The sequence below is a fragment of the Hyperoodon ampullatus genome (assembly GCF_949752795.1).
Source record: "Hyperoodon ampullatus genome assembly, chromosome: 10".
NCBI classification, from domain to species: domain Eukaryota; kingdom Metazoa; phylum Chordata; class Mammalia; order Artiodactyla; family Ziphiidae; genus Hyperoodon; species Hyperoodon ampullatus.
Window position 1 is genome coordinate 66,821,473 of NC_136923.1, and position 22,277 is coordinate 66,843,749.

Below are 22,277 nucleotides of genomic sequence, written 5' to 3' on the forward strand. Positions count from 1 at the left end.
TGTGAGAAATAAATCTCTGTTGTTTATCAAGCCACACAATCTATGATATTTTTGTTATAGCAGCCTGAATGAAGAAAAATGCGGGAAAAAGTCAGAAATTCACAAGGACCAAATGAACAAGTGAGGAGGCAATATTTGGGCGGCTAGAAAGCAGAGAGACAAGTGGTAAATGACTTAGCCGACCTGAGAAAGATGACTCCTCCTTGGCCAGCAGTGGGGACAAGTAGAGAAGCAATCCAACTTAAAGTGAGGATTCCCCAAAAGATTCAGAAATTAAGAGCACCAGGTACCCTACAAGTGAAGGTAAAGACATGGATAAAAACAGAAGTTATGCATTTGCCTAAACTATGCATCAGACCTCAGATCCTCAATATAGTCTAAACACTGCATAGCTGGTGACTGCCCCACCCTGGAGGAAATGGGTGGAGCCGTTAAGCCCTCATTTAACAAACCCTACAGTCAAGCCCACAACTTTTAAACCACTTTTTCTGTCTTACTCTTAAATACGAGTAGATAGCTAATAAACAGCAAGTACATAAGGTAAAGTATCTAATATGATAGAAAAAAACCAAAGCAAGCAAACAGAAAAGGCAACCTGAAGAAAAAACACAGAGATCTCAGAAAAGAGAGCAAAAATTTTGTCAAAAGATTAAAAGAGGGGAAAAAAAGATAAGACAGAGGACCAGAACAGAAAATCCAGTGTCTGAAAAATAGGAGATCTAAGAAAAGAGAACAGAGAAAATGAAGAGGAGAAAATCAAAGAATTAATTCAAGAAAATTTCTAAGACCTAAAAAAAACAAAACGAACAAACATAACAAAAGAGAAACAGAGGTACAGACAGAGAGAACAAACAGGTGGTGGCAAGGAGCGGTGGGGGAGGGGGAGGGGGAGGAAAGAAATAGGTGAGGGAGATAAGAGGAACAAACTTCCAGCTGCAAAAAAATGAGCCACAGTTATGAAATGTACAGTGTGGGAACATAATCAATAACTATGTAATATCTTTCTATGGTGACATATCATAACTAGACTTATCAGACTTATTGTGGTGATCATTTTGAAGTATATAAAAATACCAAATCACTATATTGTGTAACAGGAACTAACATAGTGTTATTGTAGGTCAATTATACTTCAAAAACAAACAAACTCATTGAAAAAGAGATCAGATTTGTGGTTACCAGAGGTGGAGGGAGGAACTGCAGGAAGGCAGTCAAAAGGTACAAAATCCCAGATATAAGATAAATAAGCACTAGGGATGTAATGTACAACATGATAAATATAGTTATCATTGCTATATGTTATATATGAAGGTTAGTAAGAGACTAAATTCTAAGAGCTCGCTCACAAGAAAAAATTCTTTTCTATTTCTTTAATTTTGTATCTCTATGACATGATGGATGTTTACTAAACTTACTGTGATAATCATTTCATGATATATGTAAGTCAAATCATTATGCTGTACACCTTAAAGTTATACAGTGGTGTAGTATCTCAATAAAACTGGAAGAAAAAAAAAAGAAACATTCCAAGAACAGAGGACAGTTTCCAGACTAAAAGGGCTCCCCAAGGCTAAGCACAATGTATGAGAACACAGGCTGAAATGCATCACTGTCAAATTTCAGGACACTGGGGACACAGCAAAGTTACCAAAAGCTTCCAGAAAGGGAAAAAACAGAATTCATTCAAAGAACAAAGAATCAGAACAGCATCACATTTCAACATTTCCACTGAAAAACACAAAACAAAGGAACAGTGCCTTCAAAATTCTGAGAAAACTACTTCCAATCTTCAAATTGCTACCTAACCAAACCTGGGATTATCAACTAAATATCAGAGTAAAATACAGTTTCAGAATACGACAGTCTCAAATTTTATCTCCTCTGCACTCTTAGGAAGTTTAAAAAAATGGGGTCCAGGAAACAGGGGTTCCAACAAAGTGGGGAAAGTATGAAAGAAATCCCCGGGGTACCAGGGGAGCTGTGCAGCAGACCTAGAGTTCTACCAGTCCAGTCATAGTGGGTCAAACACTGTGGAAGGCTTCTTCACAAAGATAAAACCAATAGAACACCTGAAGTGTCTAAACCTACTGAGAAGAGATTCATAGATAGTAAGGAGTTTGACGATAACTTAGTTTAAAAAATCTGATCCCAGGGGCTTCCCTGGTGGCGCAGTGGTTGAGAGTCCGCCTGCCGATGCAGGGGACACAGGTTTGTGCCCCGGTCCGGGAAGATCCCACATGCCGCGGAGCGGCTGGGCCCGTGAGCCATGGCCGCTGGGCCTGCGCGTCCGGAGCCTGTGCTCCGCAACGGTGGAGGCCACAGCAGTGAGAGGCCCGCGTACCGCAAAAAAAAAAAAAAAAAAAAAAAAAAAAAAAATCTGATCCCAGACTTCCCTGGTGGAGCAGCGGTTAAGAATCTGCCTGCCAATGCAGGGGACGCGGGTTGGAGCCCTGGTCCGGGAAGATCCTACATGCCACGGAGCAACTAAGCCCGTGTGCCACAACTACTGACCCTGCGCTCTAGAGCCTGTGAGCACAGCTACTGAGCCTGCGTGCCACAACTACTGAGCCTGTGCACCTACAGCCCGTGCTCCACAAGAGAAGCCACAGCAATGAGAAGCCCGCGCAACGCAACGAAGACCCAACAATAAATAAATAAATAAATAATTTAAAAAAATCTGATCCCTATACAGAAAAAACAGAATTTTCTGTATATCCTGTATACAGATGTTGTCTACAGATGTTGAACTATAATGCTGTATACCTGAAACTTAATAAATAAAGCATTTTAAAACTATCTAAGAAACTGAGCAAACCAAAAAATCAAGACAATGATTCACCCTAGGACAGCAAAAGATTGTGCAGAAAAGGAAAATGAATCCCAGTACATTAATGGCTCAAGTGTCTATAAGGATTTAAATAGTTAAAACAACATAAACACTGAAAACTGATTTAACCAAATCACAAATAATTAAAATGGGAGCATTAGAGAGAAGGTGAGTGTAACTGAAAATTACCATGTGCTGGGTACAGCTCTAAATCTTTACACATATTAATTTATCCAATCCTCAGGTAAAAACTGATATTGTCCTTATATATAAGGAACCAAGACACAGAGAGAGTAAAATAACTTGCCGAAGGTCAAACAGACAGTAAATAGCAGAAGCTTTGAACTTTGCTCTTTACCACCACATTGGCTCTCACAGAATAACATCCTCATCTCCCTGTGGGAAGTCAACAGACAATGGTCAAAACAGAAAAAAAAAAAAAAAAATCAATGGAGGTAAAAACCCAAAAAATCAGCTGAAAGAATTTAAAAAGACTGCCTTTGGAAATCAGTATGAAAAAAGGACTCTAGAATCCCTGGTTCCTTTTAACAAGCCTGTAGAACTACCTTACCCTTTAAACTATGTGCCTTTATAATGCAGATAAAATGAAAATTATAAGAAGAAAATGGGGCTTCCCTGGTGGCGCAGTGGTTGAGAGTCCCCCTGCCAATGCAGGGGATACGGGTTCGTGCCCCGGTCCGGGAAGATCCCACATGCCGCAGAGCGGCTGGGCCCGTGAGCTGTGGCCGCTGGGCCTGCGCGTCCAGGGCCTGTGCTCCGCAGCGGGAGAGGCCACAGCAGTGAGAGGCCCGCATACAGCAAAAAAAAAAAAAAAAAAAAAAAGAAGAAGAAGAAAATAATGTACTTCCCTTTAAAAATATTTTTTAAGTGAAGATTAAAATTCTTATTCAACCTTAGAAAACCGGACATACACACCAGTACAACAGAGGAGGAATCTCAAAACCAAGCCCAAATATATACATAAGCATTTGGTATATGATAAAGATAGCATTTCAAATCATTGGGGGGAAATGTGAATTTCACAATAAATGGGAAAACTGACTAATCATCTGAAGAACATGTTAGATATAAACCCCAGCACACTGCCAAATAAGTTTCATCTGTATAAAAAATTTATATGTAAATTATGCAATCATAAAGAAAACAAAGGTGAATAATTATATAACAATTAGGTGGGGGAAGGAATTCTAAGCATGAAACCAAAAGCAGAAATCAAAAAGGAAAAGACTGCTGGATTCAACTTCACAAAAATTCACCAAAAAACTGCTACACAGTTAAAACAAAAATCATAAACCATGTTAAAAGACAAACTGGAGGAAAGGTAAGTATTTAACAAGCTATTTTCCTTAATATGCAAAGAGTTCACATAAAACAATGAAAAAAAGAACAATCCAATAGAGGTAGAGAGAAAAACACACAAAAAAGTCACAGAAAAATATAAATGGCCTCAACAAAGATGGGGGGGAGGGGGGATACAAATGGCCATTAAGGATAAGGAAAGATGTCCTACCTCACTCATAATTAAAGCAATACAAATTAAAATGAATATATATTTAACCTATCAGACCAGCAACAATGTAAAGACCATTCTTCCATGGCTAAGAGGGTGGCAAAACAAGCACTCTTGTATACTGACAGTAAAAATGAAAATTGGTACAATAAAATTGGTACAATACATTTGAAGTGAATTTGATACTACCTATCAAAATTTATACTGGCCATACACCTAGCCCCAGCAATCCCACTTCTAGGACTGTATCCCCAAGTCTGTATAAAGATACCTATACCAGAGCAGCTTTATAAAAGCAAATACCTAGAAACTAACTGTCCATCAGTAAGGAAGTGGTTAAACAAAATGTGTCAGCCACAATGGAATACCATGTATCCATTAAAAAAAAAAGAAAAATAATGTCTACATTGTAAAGTTAAACAAGCTAACCTACGAACAATATGTATAGTGTGATTCCATTTGTGTGTGTGTTTTAAGGTAAGAAGGGGATAAGACCTCTATACGTGAGATGGTGCACCTACATATCCTGCTCTCCCAGTTAAAAAAATCTTGACAACTGAGGTGGATGACTGACCTGAAATGGCTTGGCCTAAAGTCCATACTCAACAACATATCAAAGTTTTTTTTTTGTTTTTTTTTGCGGTACGCGGCCCTCTCACTGTTGTGGCCTCTCCCATTGCAGAGCACAGGCTCCGGACGCGCAGGATCAGCGGCCAAGGCTCACGGGCCCAGCCGCTTCGCGGCATGTGGGATCTTCCTGGACCGGGGCACGAACCCGTGTCCCCTGCATCGGCAGTGGACTCTCAACCACTGCGCCACCAGGGAAGCCCTCAAAGTCTGTTTTAAAGCATTGAGGCGGGGAACATTTCTATATCCATCTAAAGGAATATTGTGAAGCCTTTAAAATAAAAGTGCAGAATCATATTTATTAAGAATGGAGAAATGGGGACTTCCCTGGTTGTCCAGTGGTAAAGAATCTGCCTTACAATGCAGGGGATGCGGGTTCAATCCCTGGTCAGGGAACTAAGATCCCACATGCTGCAGGACAACTAAGCCCACGTGTCACAACTACTGAACTCATGTGCCTCAACTAGAGAGCCTGCGTGCCACAAACTACAGAGCCCACACGCTCTGGAACCCACGTGCCACAACTACAGAGCCCACGCACCCTGGAGCCTGCGGGCCACAAATAGAGAGAGAAAACATGCCGCCACAACTAGCGAGAAGCCCGTGCACCGCTATGAAAGATCCTGCATGCCTCAACGAAGACCCCACGTGCCGAAACTAAGACCCGACACAGCCAAAAATAAGTAAGTAAATAAATAAATAAATCTTAAAAAAAAAAAGAATGGAGAAATGGTCATATTTTTAAGTGAAAACAGACTACAAATAGTGTGTATATTGGTTGAAGGGTATCCCCCTGAATTCATGTCCTCCCAGAACCTCAGAACCATGATCTTATTTGGAAACAGAGTCTGTGCAGACATAATCAGTTAAGATGTGGTCATACTAGATTAGGTTGGGTCCTAAATCCAACTGGCTGGTTTCCTTCTAAGGAGACACATACCCCCCCACACCCCCTACCCCCCCAACACACACACACACACACACACACACACACACACACACACACACACACACACACACACGGAAGAAGGTCATGTGACTTCTGAGACAAACTGGAGTGATGCATCTACAAGCCAAGGAACACCAAGAAATGCCAGGAGCTATCAGAAGCTAAGAAGAGGTAAGGAAGAATTCTTCCCTAAGAATCTTCAGAGGGAGCATAGCCCTGCCCAGGCCCTGAATTCAGACTTCCAACCTCCAGAGCTGTAAGAGAATAAATTTGTTTTAAGCCACCCAGCTTGTGGTAGTTTGTTATGGCAGTCCTAGAAACCCATACAGCGTGTAAAACACAACAATCAGGAGCACAGACTGTGGTCCCAAGCTGCTTATACTTGAATCCTATTTCTACCATGTATTACCCACATAACTTTAGGTAAGTTATTTAACCTCACTGAGTCTCTAATCCTTTTCTGTAAAATGAAGATAACAGTATTTATTTCCCAGAATTATTATGAACATTATATATTAAACTTAATCACTTAAAACAATACCCAGAATATAGTAAATACTCCACTTTTGTAAAGCAAACACAGGTACACACACACAATAGTATTAAAAGGATACAGATCAAAAGGTTAAAATTGCTTATTTCTGGGTCCCATGAGTATGGCTTATTTTTTTCTTTTTTCTTTTTGGTATTTTCTAGCTTATATGCAGTAAGATGTATGTCATAATACAATTGTTACTATTTTTTAATTTAAAAATATTTTAAAGGCAGTAGTTCCCAGTTACAGGTGTATGCAAACCCCATCCCTTGGCTAATGATTTCCACTACTCAAAGCCTGTTATCAAAATATTTTTTTAATTAAAAGGCAAAATTTACTTTAGAAGATAAATGCTGACCACAAAGCATTTTAGAAGCACATCGTGTATCATTCAATCAATCATTAGTAAGCTGTTGCTACATAATAGGCTATGAATCACTGACCTCAAGCCCAATAATTCAAGTTCAAACTCCTGGAAACACTGTACAGACCCGAGGCTCAAACATTTTAAGAAAACGTAACCATTCATTTTTAAAAGTGAGTCTTTTCAAACGCAGTACCTAGTAAATTCAATGAGGCTGAGTTCCATATTTGGAATAAACTGCTACCCCTCCCAAGACATACATTAACTTTGGCAAATCATTAGAAAATCACTTACAAAATCAATTACCCTTCCATAGAGTGAAAAATGTATTAGTGTTATCTGTACAAGGTGGTTTAATAAAGAGTTAAAGTGAGTTTCAGTTTTGTGTTTTGGGTCCCTAAAAAGTTCAAATTATGAAATGTGTTCTCTGACAGTACCTCATAAGTAAATTCAGATGAGCTCACTGCTAGATAGTTTACTTAACACATTTTGCTCTTAACACAGCAAAACTAAGGTTTAATAAGTATATGTAATCACTAGATGAGAGTCTGTTAATACAGTGAAGAAATTTTACTATATTTGAAGAGACCAAATCCACCACTGCACGGGTTTTTCGTTGCTTTTCGTTGGTTTTTATTGTGTTTTTTTATTGAAGTACAGTTGATTTACAATATATTAGTTTCACCACTGCATTGTCAATTAATAAAGCCTATCTATTTGATCATCCTATCCAAGTACCTTGACAGCTAATTCACTGCTCACTGAAGCAAAGAAGGTGCAAGAGATATGGTACCCACTAGTCTGGATAGGAAGAATAATTATTCAAATAGCAATACCACTGCTATTAAAAGTTTTTATATACATTTAATTTTTTATATACACATATACATATACACACATGCAAAAAAAATTACCTGTGTATATGTACAAAAGTCTATAGACATGAACATTTTCTAAAAGGTACAGAAGAAATAGTAGTGGCTATATCTAGAAAGGAGAGGGGATTTTTGCTTTTCACTATTCATCCACAGGTTGCAAATTAGCGGCCCAAGGACCATATCCCACCTACAGATGTAGTTTATTTGGCCCACACAATGTTTTAAAAGTATTTAAAATAGTTGCCAACGTTTGAAAATCAGGAAATTTCCCATAAAAATCTGAATTTCTGGCTTCTCTTGAAAAAATGGAAAAATCTAAGAACGCTGGGCCCCCATTCCAGCGTGGCAATTATTTGACTTAAGGCAAGTATCAGACATCCTCTTTATAAAAAGGCAAGTGCTTTCTAGCTCACACATACTTCAACTGTTCATGTCCCCCACCTGGCATCTATAAGCATTTTAGTTTGCAATTCCTGCTTAGACCCTTCTAAACTATTTGAACTTACTATGTGCTTATGCTGCTTTTTACAGTTCTTCCTCAATAAAAAATACTGGCAAAGATCCAGGAGAACTTCAGAGATTTTAAAAAATATTCTTCTCCATTCATATCTAAATAACTGTTACCTAACTTTGATTAATACATTCTCTCATAAACTGATTACAAAAAATATTTAGTATAAGGAGACATGCCTGGAAAGGTAGGTATATAACAAGGTGGGGCCAACCTGCAGAGGGCTCAGATTGCTTCCAGAAACAATATTCTTGTTGTTACTTAAACTTTAATTTGCTTTCATGTCATGTATGCCCAAATTAAACCTACAAACAAAAGAGCCTGAAAAGAAGCCTAGTTTATAGAACTTGTTTCTTCTAACAGCGCTAGACTTCAAGACTTCCATAAAAACAAAATCTTTATTCCCACCTATCTTCAGGTACTACTTCAACAAATATTTATTGAGCACCTACTACATACAAAGTGTTGCATCAGATGCTTAGGAAGAAACAAAGGCTGTTAGGGCACATTTTCCTCTCCAGGCTGTGCATCATACATGATAACCGTTATTAAAAAGGCAAGAGTGCAGTTCAGAGAAGACAGCACTACCAAGAATTCGTGTCCCAATTTCAAAAAAAAAAAAAAAAAGGATTTCATGAGGTATAAAGAAAGGAAATAACAGTATCCTAGGTAGAAGAAAAAAGTTAAAAATTGGGAAAGCAGGGCTTCCCTGGTGACGCAGTGGTTGAGAGTCCGCCTGCCAATGCGGGGGACACAGGTTTGTGCCCCGGTGCGGGAAGACCCCACATGCCGCGGAGCGGCTGGGCCCGTGAGCCACGACCACTGAGCCTGCGCGTCCGGAGCCTGTGCTCCGCAACGGGAGAGGCCACAACAGTGAGAGGCCCGCATACTGCAAAAAAAAAAAAAAAATTGGGAAAGCAAAAGTATGTGTGGGAAATGAGCAGCGGCCAGCTTGAACGGGGCAGAGAGGAGCAGGATACCCATCACCAAAGATATGCTGGATCAATCTATGGAAGGTCCTGAATGTCAAGCTAAAGCTCTCTGCTCTTTACCTGGTCTACAACAAGGCACAAAGGTTTCTGAGAAAAGAAGGGCCCTGATCAAAGCTGTGATTCAGAAAGACTGACCTGGTAGGGGTATGTCCACAAAATGGACTGGAAGGAGGAGAACCTGGTGCAGAAAACCAATTTGGAGACTATTCCTATGTTACCCTGTTAAAGTGGTAACATAATCTATATACGCTAAGGTGATGGCAAGGAGAATGGAAAAAAGAGACAGTTGGGAGGTGCACTGCAGAGTGGAAATGAGCTGGGTTTGGCAAATGATCTGGGGTATCCAGGAAAGAGAGGGCACTGGAAATAACACAGTTCAAGCCTTATGTCTGGAAGACCACTGTAGCTATTAATGAAACAGGAAAAAGTCAGAAAGAAAAGCTGAAGGATTGGGGGCGGGGAGGATTGACCTTTTGAACATACATTTAGTTTTTGGTGCCCATAGAACATGCATAAGTTTTTTTCCCCCATCAGAAAACCTTGCACACTTTTCTGGCCCAATTTTCAGTGGTGGCCAAAGCAAGTACAGTACATATTTAATACAAGTAAAGGGTATATTTAATGGAGAGTCAATGAGAAGCCAATTCCAGAGCATATAATATGATCAAAATTAAACTCTACAGAATGAAGATGGACTCCCACCTAAACCATATGCAAAAGTTAACTCAAAATGGATCAGTGACCTAAATATAAGAACTGAAACCATAAAACTCTTAGAAGAAAACAAAGGTAAATCTTCATGATCTTGGATTGGCATAAATTATTACCTATAACACCAAAAGCACAAGCAACAACAAAAAATTAAATAAATTGGACCTCACCAAAATTAAAAACATTTATGCATCAAAGAACATTAACAAGAAAATTTTAGAAACAATCCATAGGGGACTTCCCTGATGGCACAGTGGTTAAGAATCCGCCTTCCAATGCAGAGGACATGGGTTCGAGCCCTGGTCCGGGAAGATCCCACATGCCACAGAGCAACTAAGCCCATGCGCCATAACTACTGAAGCCCGTGCGCCACAACTACCGAAGCCCGTGCGCCTAGAGCCCGTGCTCCGCAACACGTGAAGACACAGCAATGAGAAGCCCATGCACCGCAACAAAGAGTAGCCCCTGCTCATCACAACTAGAGAAAGCCCACGCACAGCAATGAAGACCCAACGCAACCAAAAATAAATAAATAAATAGGTTTTTTTAAATTATGAAAAAACACAATCCACAGAATTGGAGAAAATATTTGCAAATCAAATATCTGATAACGGTCTAGTATCCAAAATATATAAAGAACCCTTATAACTGAACAACAAAAAGACAAACAGTCCAGTTAAAAAACCAGCAAAGGACTTTCATAGACATTTCTCCAAAAAAGATACACAAATGGCCAACAAGCATATGAAAAGACATTCAACACGATTAGTAATCAGAGAAATGCAAATCAATCTCACAATGAGGTACCACTGCAGACTCACTATAATTTAAAAAAGGAAAATAAGTGTTGTCAAGTTTGTAGGAAAATTGGTACAGACCCTCAAACATTGCTAGGGGAATGTAAATGACTCAGCCACTGTGGAAAATAGTTTGGTGGCTCCTCAAAAAGTTAAATATAGAATTACCATATGACCCAGCAATTCAACTCCTACATATATATCCAAAGAAATGAAAACAGGTACTCAAACAAGTATACCTAAACGCATGTTCACAGCAGCGCTATTCACAATAGCCAAAAGGTAGAAATGGCTCAAATGTCCACCAATGGATGAATGGACAAACTGTGGTATACACATACACTGGAATATTAAACAGCCATTAAGAGGAATGAAGTACTGATACATGCTATACACAACATGATGAAGCTTGAAAGAAGCCACACACAAAAGGAAATATATTTATGATTCCATTTATATGAAATATCCAGGATAGATACATCCATAGAGAAAGAATTCATACTGGTGGTTGCCAGGGGCTGGGGGGAGAAGGGAATGGGGAGCAACTGCTTGATGGGTGTTGGGTTTCCTTTTGCAGTGAAGAAAATGTTTTAGCTAGACAGAGGTGTGGTTGCACAACACTGTGAACACACTAAATACCACTGAATTGTTAACTTTACTGTGGTTCAATTTTATGTCAATTTCACCCCAATTTTTGAAAAACCAACAATATTCCAAAGCAAAGATAAAAATAAGCTCCATCTCTCGTCACTTCTGATCCCATTAAATACATTCTTGTCAAGCCAATCTTCCAGACAGCTCTGCTCCAATTGCTCCTTCCTGGTTTCACTCAGGAAATATCCTCCACCTAACATTACACAACTTTTCCATCAATTCAAATCCCAACCATTTCAAACCTTCTAAGAAAGCAACCTACCCATAGCAAGCACTCAATATTTGTGAATCACTGGTTCTGTTTGATTCAGTCCATTCTTACCTGTTCTGAAATTTTACTCAGTTAATTCAGCATTAACATATGAATGCTGCTTCCTTATTTATCCCCAAACTTTTTCTCTCATAGTTTCAGGCATGTTCTTTTCCTGTTAGAGAGCAAATTATGATAGAGGCTGTCTTCTGCTTTTGTATTACACTATCTGCCAGGGGTCTATCCAAAACACGTTTCTTTAAATACTGGCTGGTTGAGGGAATTCCCCGGTGGTCCAGTGGTTAGGACTCGGTGCTTTCAAGGCCGGGGCCCAGATTCAATCCCTGGTGGGGAACTAAGTAAGATCCTGTAAGCCTTGTGACCAATAAATAAATAAATAAATACTGTTTGGTTGAGTTTTTGCTGTTATGTGCTAGACAAATTGGGGTGGGGGAGTCGGAAGACAAGAGATGGTAAAGAAACACCTCCACCCACCCTGGCGATAATGGAGATTAGTTCTGACTTGATATATAATCAGAAATGCAAGTCCCACAGCACTTGAACAGTAAAAAGACCTCCTGCAGGACAACAATGTACTTTTTACCACGTTCCTTTTAAAACTAAAATGAATCTTGATGCTCTATTTGTAAACTATTTTATATTATACTCAGAGTCCCAACCTGTGTGTGCCACTCAAAAAAGGCCAAAAAGTGGGAAAGAAGAAGGTCCAAACCAAGAACTCCCAACCTTCTTAAAAATGCAATAGCGTGCACAACACTCTGTCATTGTTATGCGACCCCTCCTATTCTCTTCCTAAAGCTGCTGCTTGGCACACATTTTTAAAGGAGACCATTATTAATATCATGTTTTATCTGTCATAAAGAGACTTTTCCTAGATGCATACATATAAACCAGAGAGTGGATCAGAAACTCATTTAGCATGCAGGTGACTGAGAAATGGATTAAGATCAGGCGGGGGAGGCATTGTGAGATCAGATAGGATGTACAATGAATTTTTACATCGAGATTCTGATTTCACTTCATTGCATAGTGGTTATACCTTCATTTTATCCAGAAGGGTGCTTCTGACAATACTGAGAAAGTCAATAGGACATTATTTTACAAAAATGTTTTTCCTGAGTTATTTTTCTAGAAAACATCTGTTGTATCCATGATGGGCGTGTGTAGTGTTCCAAAAAATACACGCTGCTTCCTGAAGATACCTGAAGGCAACCTAGGATGTTGCAAAACTTTTGCAGTTTTGCACCAAAACTGCAAAGCACTAGCTTAATGAATAGGAGGGACAGAAACAACCAACATTGTCTATATGCTGGTCAAAGATAATTTACTTATCCCTATAATGAGAAATAACTCCTACGTTAACATTCTCTAAAAAACCTACAAGTGTTATTTGCTTCTTGTCACAAACACTAAAGAATAACTCACTTTGAAAACATAACAGAGACAAATGACTTTGAGGGCCACAACTGAATTTAAAATCTCATGTAACACTGAACTGTACATTTAAAATTGACTAAAAATGTTAAATTTTATGTTATGTATATTTCACCACTATTAAGCTCTCCTCTCAATTCTGTTGGTTTCCACTTAAAAATACATATAAATCTATCAGACTACATTAAAGAGTGAGAAACCATTAAACGGAATGTGTTAAAATGACAAATGGTTGAAATTTTCTAGTAATTTGTATTAATAGAAGCTTTCTGACCTCTTAAGGAAAGTGTTTATTATTCATCTCCACGGAGGACACAAGCAAATGAAAAAAGCTTAATTACAGTAAGAAAGATTCAGTTTTGACATAATTCTAACTAGAAAGGTAATTAAACACTACCATAAGGTATCATGCAAATCTCTGCCCTCAGGGATGCAAGAATAAGCTATCTTGGAAGGGTTATATGCAATTTTGCAGGAAAAACTGGAATGAACTAGAGAATCTTAAGCCAGCTTCCAGTTTTAGAATTCCAAGTTCTATACTCACAGCCCAAAAGTGTCTTTGCAAGACATTCCACCTATAGAAAGTTATTCTAATCTACAAGTCATTTCAGTTTAGCTTCAGATATTGGGTTCCTTCACCACACCATTTATGCGCTTTATGTACTTACTTAGGAACTAAAAATTAACTACTTTTGTTAAGAGTCAGTTCCACCAATCTCCAGCAGCATACCTGCCAGCTCAGGTGTAAACAGTACAAAACTGAAATAATACTGGGTTCTAAATTAAATAGAAATATCTATATAATGCATATACAACCTAAGACTAAAAAAAAAAAAAAAATCTATGTTTACACGGTAGGTAACTTATAAGGCCAAAACACTCAATTTAGCCAATTTTCAACATCTTCTTAAAAAGTTGTTTGTTACCAACAACAAAAATAAATTCTTACTTTTGAAAACAAACCTTTCCAAGTAGGGTTTCATTTTAGAAGACTCGTGGCCTTCATTTTAAAATAATCATTTTTATTTTACCACATTATTTTTTAACAATCACTAGACAACTGAATGGTGGTTATTTATTACAACCCAAAGCAGGCACTTATAAAGTCACAGGAGGGTTAATCATCTCAAATTCAACAGGTTAACCACAGCAACTTGAGAGAAATTTTGGCAACCTCTACCGGGACTATCTCGACAGTTTCCGAAGTCAGACATTAAATGACACTTAAAAACAATACATTTCTATGTAAAATAGATAGCTAGTGGGAAACAGCCGCATAGCACAGGGAGATCAGCTCAGTGCTTTGTGACCACCTAGAGGGGTGGGATAGTGAGGGTGGGAGGGAGACCCAAGAGGGAAGAGATATGGGGATATATGTATATGTATAGCTGATTCACCTTGTTATAAAGCAGAAACTAACGCACGACTGTAAAGCAATTATATTCCAATAAACATGTTAAAAAATACATTTCTAGACTTTAGATATTTATTTAACACACAAATATTTTGACCAGGTATGCATTCATGTATGTATTTTAACTAGATTTTATTAATTATGATGAGTATTTGTTTAAAACAAAGACAAATTTAGCCAGGTCAACATAGGAATCAAAACACAATATTGGATTATGAAACTAACTGCTTTCATTAGAAAGAAAAGCATAACAAGCCTTACTTCCTTCAGTTCACAAATTTTTCATTTTATAATCAAAGAAAAGAAAGAACATGACTTCTACAGTCAAAAAATAAGGTAACGTACTTAAAGCTGAGTTATCACTTAATTGCCTGGATTCCTAAGAAGCTACTGACTTCTGTTTTAAAACCAGAATGGCTTTTTTAATGGCTCACTCCTTTGTTCAGGAATGCTGATATCACCTTGTTTTATACAGAGATAACATCTCATCAGAACACATGCTACTCAGTGTCATTGAGCTTAATAATTTTTACATAAAATTCAAATAAAATTTTTATAATGCAACCATAATTATTTTTTTTCCTCATCCACACTGGGCCTCACCTTTCACAACACTTAAAAACAATCTTAGATGTTAAACACACACACACCTCAAGCATATAAAATTCATTACATTGTTTCTGTAGCCATTAATAATTGTACTAATAAATACTGACTCTAAAAAACTAAAAACTTATTAGGGCAGGATTTAAATGATACAACTCACAAGAGGGTGGGGAGAAATAATGATCCTCCCCTACCAAACTGGCAGCAACTATATGCCAAGTCTCTTACACTGAACTAGTGTAAACAAGGAAGAAAAGGAGCTGGGAGTAGGAAGCAGGCAGGCAAGGGTACAACCCTCCTCAAGATATAGCTTTACTTCTAAATCTCACCAGTGTAATACCTCTTCTTGCTGTTTTCAATAACCCCTGTCACTCTCTATTAAACACATAGACTGGTGTTCAGAAAACTACTGCAGGCTGTAGTCCTTGTCTGAGATCATCCCGGACATAAAAGATACAAGTGGGGATCACAAATGCTTCTTTAATTATAAAGACTATCTCCTGCATTCAAAGAGTTTTCTAAACATCTAGAAACTCAATCCCACTCTTACTATAACAATCAACTTTAAAGATAAACAACAGGACCTGCCAATGATGCTGCACATAAAAAAATTCACACGTCACCACAGCTATAAGGCTCCCATTAATAAGATGGGCATCATTCAGGATAGGGCTCGATGAGTAACGGGATAAAGACTAGGCTGACAGCCTCTTTTTCTGGCATTGCTTGAGGCATCCAGTGGACAGGGAATAAAGGGGAGGCTGGTTGTATAAGTGATGCCAAGAGAAACAAGATTCCACATGCCCAACACAGGGAGCAAAGGGCAATCATCTCATGGCTTTCCGACCAAAGAAAGATGAGTTGTTTCACCTGAAATCCTTTCAAAGGAAGTCTAATGGTCTCCACTTAATCACTCACCCTGAGTGAACTCAACAACCCCTCAAAGAACAAAGGGAAGCCTTGCTTATCAAAAATAGCAAGTGCTCCACCCAAAGCCAAGAAATACTCCTTTAGTCTAAGTTGTCATGGTCTTCTGTCCCAATTCAGTCTTCTACAAGGAAACTCCAAGCCAAAAATACTTGGTTCCCAGCCTAAGTCAAGTTCTCCATTTTCCCAAACATCTACCAACCAGCTTTCTTTCCGGTAAGCCCCTCTGGATAAGCCCCTCTCCATTCCCGCATTCTGGAGCCCAGGGCTCCAATCCCCTCAGAAAGTTCCCTCCCCCAAGATAATCTCTCTCCTTCACTTTTCCTAAGGTTTTTCCCACACCGTGCCCCAGGTCTAGCACTCCCGGTCCTCCATTAGCGGATCCCACTAGTAGATCCCACCGCTCCCCGGCACAGCTCTTGGGAAAGTCATCTTTCTTACCGTACTCACTTGTCCTCCCCCATAAAGTTTTTCCCTTTTCTTTATCTGTCCTCGAATGGACATGGACAGACACAGACACACAGACACACAGACACACAGACACACACACACACACACACAATCTGTTCTTCTCAGCTCTTAACTCCCAAGTCTCACCCGCGCGCCAGGTTCTTGCATAGTACCTAATTCTCTCCCTCAGTTTCCCCTCATCCCTGTCATCCTCAGCCCCTAACTCCATACCCCAAGCTTTTGCCCACTCCCCAAATTCAGATTTTCTGTGCTTTTTACTCTTAGCCAACACCACAGCGCTCTTCCTCACAGGTCGACCCCGCGCCTCGATCCTCAAGTCTTTCCCCCTCTTCCCGCGTTCCTCGGCCGCTAATACTCCGCAGAACCTCAGGAGTAACCCCCGCCCATCTCCCTTCCGCCTCTCCTGCCCTCCACGGACCCCAACTCTCCTCATACATCCCCCTCCAGCCCTGCTCGGCCCCCAAATTTCTTCCAGGCCCCTAGGGTTCCCCACAACCCCTCCCCGCCCCAGAAAGCGGGTACCCCTCAGTGCCCGACCGTCCCGCCCGGCCGCCGAGCTTGGGTGTCCCTTCCCTTCCCCTCGGGGCCCCGAGGCCGCTGCCAGGGCTGGCGCGGCGGGGCCGGCTCACCAGTTGGTCATGTCCAGGAAGAAGGCGCAGCCGGCCGGGTTGAGCTGGAAGCCGAGCAACCGCTGGAACTCGGAGATGAGCACGTCCTTGTCGGTGGTGCCCAGGCAGCTGAACTTCTGCATCAGCTCGGGGTCCAGGTCCACGTCCATGCCCTCCATGGCTGGGGCCGGACACTCGCTTCCCCGCCTCCTCACAACTGAGCCGCCGCCGCGCCGCCGGGCCCGGGGACCGGGAGGGGGCCCGCTGCTAGCTGGCGCCGCGACCCCGCTCCTCTGAGGTAGGCCCCGGGCCTCTCACCGCCTCATAGGGGTAAACTCACTCAGCCACTCACTCACTCTCGCGCTCCCCCCCCCCACCCCCCCCAGTGCCACCGCCTCCGCCGCCGCCGCCGCCGCCTCTCGCTTCTATACCGCCTCCGCCTCCTCCCGCGCCGCGCCCACTGCGCAAGCGTCGCCCGCCTAGCCCCGCCCCTTCCTCTCCCGGAGTCCCGCCCCTCTGTGGCGTCAGAACCCCGTGACGTCCCCCGCGTGACCTCACCAAGGTGGAGCGAGGGGGCGGGCAGTGGGAAGGAGGAAGGGGACGGCCGGGAGGCGCGGGGAGGTGACTCCTGGCCTGACCTTTTCCTCGCCCCGCCCCCACGCTGAGGGGGAGGAGTTAAAGCCCGGGGTTGGCGGGGAAAAGCTCCGGGATCTTCTTGTACGACAACGGCAGCGTTTGGGAGGTGAGGAAACTGAAGTCGGGGAAGAACAGAAGCCAGGGCAAGGTCAAGTACCAGATGGCACACAAGACCCAGTCCTCCCAGCCAGGGCTTTGCCCCTCGCTCTGGAAGGACTTGTTTGCATAAGTTTCTAGAGCTGCTTTCCCAGAGGGATAATGCCCTAAAATCCTAGGCTCCCGACCACCCTCGGTGATGATTACTCCAGTTTACCCGTGCTGTTTCTGTTATGCAACGGTAGTCTCCAGTTTCCGGAAAGTAAGGGAGGCCTTGATACAAACGTCAATCACAGGTCCAGACGAACACCGCATATAATCTTACACCCACTCCGTCAAGACCAACCCTCTCAAAATAAAGGTTAAGTCCCGAGAATTTGACATTGCCTTGTTAAGTTTTTAAAATGTTACGGTACATATAGTACACCTAACTGGTCAGGGCCCCTTTTCAAGATCAAAGAATGAGAAAGGACGCATAGGGACCATCTTGTGTACCTCCATTCCTTCTTTCACCACGATTTGCCTAACACATCCACACGGGGAAAAGACGAAAAAGAAACGTTCTCCTGCCTTCAAGTGGCTCTTTGTCTGTCTTACAAATAAGGAAAGTGAGATCCAGAAAGTTTGTATGCCTTGTCCAAAAATACAGAGCAGCAAAACTAGAACCCATCTTTCATTCCTAATGGAGTATGTTTTCCATAACAATTTCAACAAGCAGACAACTGGAATAAGTGACCAGTAGTATCCGGGGTGCCATGAGATTTTGGAAAGGGAAAACATTCTACCTCCTTCTGTCCCACTACTAAATAAGACTAAAACAATGGCTTTAAAAGCCTAGGTTCTGGGGTCACACATATTGGAGATTCAAATTCTCATTCTGCCAGTTATTGGTAATCATAGTGCTTGCCCAGATAGGATTGTTGTGAGGATTAAATGAGGTAACAATATGTAAGCTCAGTACCCTGCCTGCTCCATAAGAAGCACTTAAGAAATGGTAACTAGTATTCTGGCCATAAACTTGAGATGACTGTGGGGTTAGACAGTGATACAAGTAGGCAGGGATTACTTCTTCACCTGGTCCCTCTTCTACTTCACTTCCCTTACTGGTCCTCCATTAAAATATGAAATATGTGCCCTTTCTCTTTTCTTAATAAGGGACCATCCTTTCTCTCTCCAATAATTTTTTTCCTCCAACAGGAGTATTTTATGGGAAACAGACACGTTTAACAGCATACTTACGAACTCATATTAGACACTAGTTATAAACATTTTATAAGAAACTGTTCTTGGATCTCTAAGATCTCTGTGGAAGCTTAGATCATTGCCAGGGCCTAATTTTTGGATGGCCATAATGTTGGAATATTTCACTACTATTAAGAAAAATTTAGTCTCCCTCAGAGGTGAGCACATACTGTCCCAATCTTTTGGATGATGGAATGGGAACACAGAAAGATTATAAAAATCCCAACATTAGAGCTGAAAGGAACTGAGACTGTCTAATCTAACCTCCTCGTTTTACAGATGAAGGAATTGAAACCAAGAGAGGAGAATTGATTAACCCAAAATCACACAGCTAGTAATCACAGAAACTCCCAGTCTAGTGCTCTATCCACTATATCCTGCTACAATTCCCTTTATACTTTGAGTTCAATGTGGCCTTACATACAAAATAATTTGAAATGCAGATCCAAGATCTGATTTGATGCTAGACTATACACTTTCTGGAAGTGTTTTAACTTGCAACATTCATGGATTAAAGTTGTGTTGACCAAGGGTCTAAAAGAAAAAAATGTTATTGGAATCTGATGATTCTATTAGAATGCTGACCCAAAGGAAATTAAAAGCTCTTGGCCAACCCCATGCAGTACTAGGGTCTTAGCTCTCACCTAAACAGCCCACATAATACAAAAAGATTCTTGCAAAGAAGAGACCCAAATGGCTCAGAATGTCAGTTCATGATGGGAGTTATCTCAAAGGAGTATAACTACTCCTCAAATGAATTCTGAAACTTTCTGGGGACATTTTTGATTCTCATAAGATTGGGGGTGGTATTAATTCCTGGCCACTAATTCCCTGAGGACCAGAAATGCTAATCATCTACAATTCTTGGGACAGTCATGCCCAATAAAAAACTGTCCCAGGCTTCCCTGGTGGCGCAGTGGTTGAGAGTCCGCCTGCCGATGCAGGGGACACAGGTTCGTGCCCCGGTCCGGGAAGATCCCACATGCCGCAGAGAGGCTAGGCCCGTGAGCCATGGCCGCTGAGCCTGCGCGTCCGGAGCCTGTGCTCCGCAACGGGAGAGGCCACAACAGTGAGAGTCCCGTGTACCGCAAAAAAAAAAAAAAACTGTCCCATCCCTTGGGACTTCCCTGGAGGTCCAGTGGTTAGGACTTTGCACTTCCATTGCAGGGGGCATGGGTTCGGTCTCTGGTGGGGGAACTAGGATCCTGCAAGTTGCACAGTGCAGCCAAAAAAACAAAAACTGTCCCATCCCTAACCACTGTATACACTGACCAAGATGGCTGGCAATTAGAGATGAAGAACCAGCCCACCCCCACTCCCCCATGGAAAAATTCTTTTGTGGGGGTGGGATATGAAATGGAGGAAACCGAGGTGATACCCAGTCAGGAGAGTCTCAGAAATGTGAATCTCCACTTGAGTCTGAAGGGTTATATAGCAACACCTGTGGTCCTGCCCTGATGGCTCTGCAGCTTTGTTTTGTTTTGTTGGGACAGGGCCTGGAGAAGGACTGGTTGAGAGGCAAAAGGACAAGTTGCTGAGCACCACCCTAAGGAAGGAAAGCTGACAAGCACTATTCCAAAAGGGCTTCTAGGCACCATCTCATGTCAGGCAATATGCTCGAATATACTACTGCCTGGAATATTCCCAAGACCTGCCACTTTCTTTCCAAATTTCTTGAGCTGGTGATCTTATGTAAAAAATTTGGACTAATCCCAGATACCTAGACCAGGTCAATTTCAGGGTTCCTTAAGGAATTTAAGGCATTCTGTCATTCACAACTTGAAAGTCTAGGAGAAAAGTGATTCATTTCACCAGAGCAGCCTAGATTGCCTCCATATCTCCAAGTCCTTAAGATTCAGACTTGCCAAGGCCAGCTAGTATGAAGATTATGCCACAGCATAACTGATTCAGAGAATAAACAGAGTCCAAATTGATGTTAGGATACATTATATGACAATAGCAACTTGTAGTAGAAAACTTTTGGGTATTCATCCAAACTATGATGACCTCCTTTCTCTTCAGACCTTTAACAACCCTCTAGTTGGCCCTCAGCAGCCATCTCTGACCCACATAACCATGTCCCTTAGCCTTCATTGATTGGACAAGAGGGAGACACCTGACCCAGGGTAAGCCAATCAGATTCTCTCTCTCAGGAATTTGGAATTGGAACTCAATGGGTTGGTGGAATTGGCTGCCAACTACAAATTAGCACTTGTCATCTACCTCTACAAGGATTAAATCATGAGCCACTGCAGCTGCTGACCTACAACAACCCCTGAAAGGAGTTCAGGGTGGAGATCAGGAATGAGGCACTCTGTGCTCTGGAAAAAACTGGCAGAACAGATCTTCAGATAGATATTTTCAGGAGATTTTATGAGCCCAATTCTTGCATCTCCTAGTATCTAGAAAAGCACTAAGATCATTAACGGTGACATCTGCTCCTCGTGACTAGCAGCAAGCCTCTGCCAAAATGTGTGCTTGAGTTTGCACACGCCCCCTTCACTAAAATCATATATAACATTGACCTTCCGCCTACCTCTTTGGAGCAGTTTCTCAGAGCTGTCCGAAATGCTGTCTCTCGGGCTATTGTCTTCATTTTGCCCCAAATAAAACTTAATTCACAACTCTCACGTTGTGCATTTTTTTTCAGTGGACAAGGCCTAGGCTGTTTACTTAAAAGTGAATGACAGAAATACATGAAATGAGATGATCTTTGTGGGGCACCCATGAAAAAGAGATAATGCCCACCTGCAGTAAGAGAGCCATAAGGCAGAAGCAAAGACAAGAGACCTGAAGGCGTGGGAGAAAGAAGTTCCTGTCATCCTGAGTCCTGGTTGTTCAGCTTCCCTAGATTCCACGGGATTCTCCAGGCTCCATTCAAAATACATTATCAGGACTTCCCTGGTAGCGCGTGGATAAGACTCTGTGCTACCAATGCAGGGGGCCTGGGTTTGATCCTTGGTCAGGAAAGTAGATCCCACGTGCATGCCGCAGCTAAGAGTTCGCGTGCCACAACCAAGACCCATTGCAACCAAAATAAAAAATTATAATAATAATAGTAAATTTTAAAAATACATTATCTCCTGGATGAAGTCAAAGAAAGAATCAAGGCGTTTAAAAAAAAAGAAGAAAATAAAGTGATTATTTGATTTCTAGATAGAAATGGACATCCTACTCTTAAATATAATGGAAACCC

General features: G+C 41.3%; 1 protein-coding gene across 3 annotated transcripts in view; it reads right to left on the reverse strand.

Moving 5' to 3' along the window:
* Positions 1-17,286, reverse strand: part of ILRUN (inflammation and lipid regulator with UBA-like and NBR1-like domains) — a gene marked incomplete at its 5' end in the record, with an annotated part of 116,432 nt that extends 99,146 nt beyond the window's left edge. For all 3 annotated transcript variants that reach the window (XM_079713618.1, XM_079713619.1, XM_079713617.1), the window contains one exon: positions 17,129-17,286. In XM_079713618.1, the coding sequence (XP_079569744.1) occupies positions 17,129-17,286 (158 nt within the window). The remainder of the gene's footprint in view (positions 1-17,128) is intronic.
* Positions 17,287-22,277: the final 4,991 nt, after the last annotated feature.